The sequence below is a fragment of the Rutidosis leptorrhynchoides genome, chromosome 2 (genome assembly GCF_046630445.1).
Source record: "Rutidosis leptorrhynchoides isolate AG116_Rl617_1_P2 chromosome 2, CSIRO_AGI_Rlap_v1, whole genome shotgun sequence".
NCBI lineage: Eukaryota > Viridiplantae > Streptophyta > Magnoliopsida > Asterales > Asteraceae > Rutidosis > Rutidosis leptorrhynchoides.
The window spans coordinates 17,551,932-17,558,509 of NC_092334.1; the positions used below are offsets into that span (position 1 = coordinate 17,551,932).

The window sequence follows — 6,578 nt, forward strand, 5'->3', positions numbered from 1 at the left end:
CAAGATGCATATAAGAATATCCCCATCATTCCGGGACATCCATCGGACATGATAAAAAAAACTCGAAGTACTAAAGCATCCGCTACAACGGATGGGGTTTGTTTAGCCCAATAGATCTATCTTTAGGATTCGCGTTAATTAGGGGTGCACTAATTCTCAAAATTAGTGATGTTCCCTAATTCTTAGATTACCAGGCTAAAAGGGGCATATTCGGCTTCGATCCATTCAACCATATAATGTAGTTTCGATTACTTGTGTCTATTTCATAAAACATTTATAAAAGCGCATGTATTCTCAGTCCCAAAAATGTATATTGCAAAAGCATTTAAAATGGAGTAATGAAATTCACAATACGATATTTTGTAGTAAAAATATTCACACGACGGAACTGAACAATGCAGGGTTGGCCTCGAATTCACGAACCTATATCATTTATATATATATATATATATATATTAACACACATAATTGTAATCAAACAAATTTATATTATGTCTTAAATTATATATATATATATATATATATATATATATATATATATATATATATATAATTAATATTATATTAAAAATAAATAATTTGTTATAATAATCTTGTTAATATGAAATTAATAATGATAATAATAATAATAATATTAATACTAATGATAATTTTATAAATTTTGATAAAAATGATAATAATAATAATAATAATAATAATAATAATAATAATAATAATAATAATAATAATAATAATAATAATGATAGTAATAATAATAATAATTATAATACTAATAATAATAATAATAATACTTACATTACTAATAATAATAATAATAATAATAATCTTAATATCAATATTGATGATGATAATAATTATAATAATAATACTTATGATAATAATAATAATAATAATAATAATAATAATAATAATAATAATAATAATAATAATAATAATAATAATAATAATAATAATAATAATAATAATAATAATAATAATAATGATAATCATAATAATAATAATCAAAATAATAGTAGTAATGAGATTTATACCATAATCGTCATGTATTCAATATATTGTTGATCATTACTATCTGTATGTCATCATCATCCAAATCGTCCTCATCATCATCTAATCTATGCCATCAAACTATTATCATCATCATAATCGAACGTCATCATCTACTTTCATACATCATGATCGATCATTATCACGATTATGAACACTCGTCCATCATCATTCTACTCGATTTGAACTAAAATTATTATCATAATCATAAATCATTCGGTTTATAATCAATTTATCAATATCATTATTATCATCCTATCGTCACCATCTCGTTATCATAATCATACGGTTCATTATCTTATAACATCATAATTATCAACATTGATTACTAGTACGTAGCATCACACCATTAATATCAAATCGTGTAATCACTGTTCCATCATCTTCAACGAGTCATTATCACTCGGTTATTAAGAACGAATAAAAGATCAAGAGAGAAAAAAAATGTGTTTGGTCTCGGTTCCAATATCAGTAACAAGTCTTGCTTTGGTTTGTTGTGTTTTGAACGGGATTAAAGTAATTGCTACATTGCAGCAGTTCGAATGTCAGCAATACCTACAGCCCAGATTTCCAATCCATTCAAATTTTAAATGGCCCAACATAAAAACTGAATCATAAATGGCCCAACAGAAATCCCATCTAGTAAATTCGTTTAAATGGCCCAAGTAATAAAACAAATAAATCGAACTTTGGATACCTTATTAGTGGGGCGGTTTAAAAAAAGAAAAGGGTTTTATGGTTTTGTTATGGGTCGAAAATAGGCACACAAGGGAACCGGCTGGTAACAGCAAAAAAAATATATATAGGGTTTTAAAGTTGTCGGCCATTATTGTTATATCTAGTCCCACAAAAAAAATCATAAACAATTGATCAAAAGGTTTTGCTGATATGAGTTGTCGGCTGGAAACAATTGAAAACAGAAAAAAAATATAAATAGCAACGATAATTTCAAGATTACTTTGTGGTGTTCTTGTTGACTGAAAATAGAAAAGAAGGATAATCGTAGCAGCAAGTAGTCTGGTGGGTTTTGTGATTCACGCAGAGAAACAAAACACCAAAAAAAAATGAATAAGGGTGATGATATGGGTGGTGCTCAAATGAAGAAGGTGGTGTTTAATGGTGATTGATAATTAGCAAGAAAGAATCAAAAATAGGTGGCAGTTTATAGTGGTTGTATTTAGGTGTGTAAGACCCTAATATTTATTGTACAGAGATGTAAATAGGGTACATGAAGTGTGGGTGACATTGTGTAATTAAACAGAAGTCAGAAACTATCCAGCACGTTGTACGAGCCGCGCACACTTAAGGGAGCGCGCAGCTCACCCTTACTATAGTTGGATACTGTTTCTTATAATGAGATATTTTGGAAGGGCTATTTGGTAAATTCACTTGGGAACGAGTTAAAGGCCACCAGATCTGTTTGAGGAGTGTCATAACTCCATTAACACCTACCTTTATCTATTCCACTTAAATTCTAGAGAGAGAAGAGTTCTTGAGTGAGAAAGCTCAAATCCAAGAGGAAGAAGTTGATTTCGGGTCAAGACGCGTGCATTAAAGTTGTTCATCTAATCACTAACTACGTTGTGATTGTGGTGGTATGCTCTAGTCTTGATTTCCTTATTTTAATTTATTTAAGGGTTAGGGTTTGAGTTAGTGATGAACATAAAACCCATATTTGGTGATTTTGGGTGTTCTTGGGTAAGATTGAGTCATGAGAACTCAAAGTTGACTAACCTAGGGTTTTGAATAGATAAATGTGTTTATGTGTCTTAATTGGTTAGTTAATTACTAGCACACCTAGTTGTTTAGCAAATGGGTGTTGTTTGGGTTTGAAGATGACTCAAAATGGGTGTGTTGGTTTTAAAATGGTCAAAATGTTAATGATTGACCTAGTTGGGAAATATGGGTATGAAATACCCTTATTGTGTATTAGTTAGTGTTGTTGGATCTTAATCACTAGCTTTGAGTGATTTATGATGGTCTTGACCTTAATGGGACGGTTTTGGCGATAATGGGGCATTTAATGCATTTAAGTCATTAAATGCACATAAGTGAATTGTTGGTATTTAGTCCAACTAGTTTATGTGTTGATTGAAGTACTTATTATATTAGGTACTTTGCTTTGAAGCTTACGGAAGTATAAAACCGTCACCGAATCGTTAAGGTGAGTGGAATAATTATATGCATAGGTATATAATGTATTTATTTGTGTAGCGTGAGATGTGAAGTGTCGATGTGCTAAGACACCACGTTCACATGACGAGTGAAGTGTCGATGTGCTAAGACACCACTCCATGAAAGGTAATGAGTGAAATGTCGATGTGTTAAGACACCACTCGAGGTGAAGTATCGACGTGTTAAGATGCCGCCTCAAGTAATATGAAGAGTGAAGTGTCGATGTGTTAAGACACCACTCGGGGTGAAGTATCAATGTGTTAAGATGCCACCCGTGGGATTAGTGTACGACGTGTTAAGTACTCTAAGGGTTGTTATGAACACCGATGGAAAATTCGAGTACCATTCCTTGTACGATTGGTTAACCATGATTATGGTGTTGTAGCGTAAGCATATTATATTGTACAAATTGTATATGTGTTGTTGTATTGCTAGCTTGTGGTATTGGAGGTTAATAGCTTGTATTTTGAGACGATAAGCTAATTGTGTAGATAGCATGTATGCGGTATGTGTGTAAGTGTTTGCAAGTAGGTATATTATATATGTACGCGTATAATCATTGCATGCACTAAGCTTTTCTTACCCTCTCGTTGTTTACCTTTTTATAGGCTCCGGCGTGGATAAGGGTAAGGGCATTCGATTGAATTAGAGATCCCGCTTTGAAGTATTAGCTTTTGAAGTTTGACTGAGAATTGGGTAGTTTAACCCCCAAACATCATGCTCTAATGTCGTTTGAAATTTAAACTAATTCGGTTGAAACTTATACTTTTGTACGAAACTCGTATTACGGCATATGTGGGCCCGGTTTCGTAAAACTTATTTTATTATTGAATCTTGTGAGTTTTAACTATTATATCATGTTGTGAAAAGCGTTTCGTCAAAATATGTCGGGAAGTGGGAGATCTTTATTTGAAAATTGACAAAACCGGACAGAACTGAATTGGGCCTGTGCGCGCCGCGCACCCTGAGGTGGTGCGCGTGGTGCACCCTTCTGAATTAAAAAAAAAAAATTCGCGTATTCGGTTGGTTATTGGTTTGGGTTGTTACAAGTTGTAAACAGAAGCATTAAATGGCGACTGTAAATGGTGGCATTTATTATGGTGAGTTCAAGTAAATAAAAGAGAGGGAGAGAGTTAACCGATAGAGAGAGAGAGAGGATGAGGAAGAGAGGGTGTGGTGTGGATTCACGATGGTAGAACAAGGTGGTGGTGGCGATTTGTGATTGAAGGTGGTGGTGTACTACGGTGGTGTTTGTTTTTGATTTAAATTGAAACAGAAACGGAGGAAGTTATAAGGTGATGATTGAAGTGGAAGATGGGAGGTGACCGGAGGTTGTGGGTTTAGGTGGTTGGGGTGGTGCTCCGGTGACGGCAGGTGACGGAGGTGATGTAGTGGTGGTTCATAAATGAGGATGAATATGTGTTATATGTATGTATATATAAGTATGATATATGTATATATTTAATAATATAATTAATTAAAAACGTAATATTATAATACTGAATTTAAAACATGTTAAATCTCATAGCAGCCTTTAATTTCAATTGTCTTCACCTGCCGACACTCTCAATTGGGTACAATATCGTGCTCCGTTGATAATTGGTGGGGGATAAAAGTTCATAAAAAAATCTCAAAATTTTACAATAACTATATTTATTTATTTTGGTCATTATGGTATAAAATTCGATCATTAATTTATTAAATAAAAATTACATCAACTGTCCCTCTCATTTATGGGTAAAATATAAAAAGTGTTAAAACTTAACAAATAGTTTCTAAAAACATTTTTAATAAGCCTAAAATTTATAGAACTCATTTTCGTATCACCGTTTATTTTAAAATTACATAAGTTTGAATTTAACTTGCTTAATAACAATCGAACCATCAAACGAGTATTACAATCATTTAATATTTATTTTTAATATAATTTATTTATATATAGATATGTTTTAAATAATAATTATTATAATATCCTATTTTTATTTTATTTTACATAATTAATAACAACAACATATAATATTTCAAATTATAATTTCAATTACCATGAATATATACACACACATATCTATTTACAAATAGTTGTTCGTGAATCGTTAGAAATGATCGAAGGTCAATTGAATATATGAAACAGTTCAAAATTTTCGAGACTCGATATTACAAACTTTGCTTATCGTGTCGGAAACATATAAAGATTAAGTTTAAATTTTGTCGAAAATTTTCGGGTCGTCACACATCAGGAGAATTTGACCCCTAACATTGGAGTAACATTCATTTAAGCCCGTGAGAAACTTCATAAGTCGTTTCATTTGATCCCTTTCAACATTTACTTTACCATTTTCACATGTACATGGACAGATGCAGGTGTAGGGAGTTTCAAGTGCATCTAATTCATCCCAAAAACCTTTTAATTTCTGGTAATATACCTCTATTGTGCAGTCTGTTTGTTTGAGTGCAGTTATTTCTGTTGTGAGTTGGAAAATTCTGTGGCCATCAAGTTGAGAGTAATGTTCCTGCAATTCTTTCCATAATGCTGCCGCAGTGTTGACAAAGTTGAGAGAATTACCAATTTGATCTGTGATAGTGTTGAGAATCCAAGATATGATCATATCGTTTGTACGGCCCCAAAGTGCTTTGTGCGATGGTTGAATGTGTGTTTCAGTGAATTCACCAGTAACGATCTTGAGTTTGTTCTTTGCGTTTAGAGCAATCATAATTGATCGTCTCCATGAGCTGTAGTTTTCAGAACCAGTTAACTTTTTCGAGATGAGAATCAATCCAGGATGATCTTGTTGATGAAGAAATAGCGGATGATTAGTGGAATTGACATCATCAGTATCATATGAATGTAGTGTTGAATTAGTCGCCATTGAATTTGTTTGAATTGATGTGATTGTTGGTGAATTTGTGAAATTAGGGTTTGACGAGTCGAATTTCGTAAAATTGGGGGAAAAATCAGAGTGTAATCGTGAAAATTAGGGTTTATTGTTGTGCGGAAACTAGATTGTGATTGAAATATGATTGAGATAATGGATGAAAACTGTGATTTGAGGATCGATTTGATGAATCACAGTTTGTGATTCATGTCTGATACCATAAAAGTAAATGTGGAAGATGAAGATTGAACAGAGTTCATTGAATTGATTGAATGAACTGTTACATCAAAATGCAAGAAGATAAGCTAATATATAGTCCCTAATACACTGTACAAGAATTAAGTTAATCTCTAACTGCCTCTAACTAATTCTAACTACATGTTGTTACAATATTTGAGTTGACTTTGTAGTTTGACTCTTTGGTTTGAAGTTGGAGTTTGTTGCAGCTGTGTATCCTCTGCAGTGTCATGTATACCATTAAGA

At 32.2% G+C, this 6,578-nt stretch overlaps 1 protein-coding gene across 1 annotated transcript; it reads right to left on the minus strand.

The window, feature by feature from the left end:
- Positions 1–5,448: 5,448 nt before the first annotated feature.
- On the minus strand, positions 5,449–6,089 carry LOC139887649 (uncharacterized). The gene is made up of 2 exons (XM_071870719.1): positions 5,646–6,089; positions 5,449–5,472 (listed from the first exon to the last, which is right to left on the minus strand). Exons 1-2 carry the CDS (start codon positions 6,087–6,089, stop codon positions 5,449–5,451), a joined length of 468 nt encoding a protein of 155 aa, XP_071726820.1.
- Between the last annotated feature and the right edge of the window lie 489 nt (positions 6,090–6,578).

What these genes read in the sequence shown, in the direction of transcription:
- LOC139887649 (XM_071870719.1), bottom strand. Translation starts at nt 6,089, where the DNA reads ATGGCGACTAATTCAACACTACATTCATATGATACTGATGATGTCAAT. An exon ending in AAACAGACTGCACAATAGAG is followed by an intron (nt 5,473 to 5,645) that starts GTATATTACCAG and finishes CTCCAATGTTAG; the next exon opens with GGGTCAAATTCTCCTGATGT.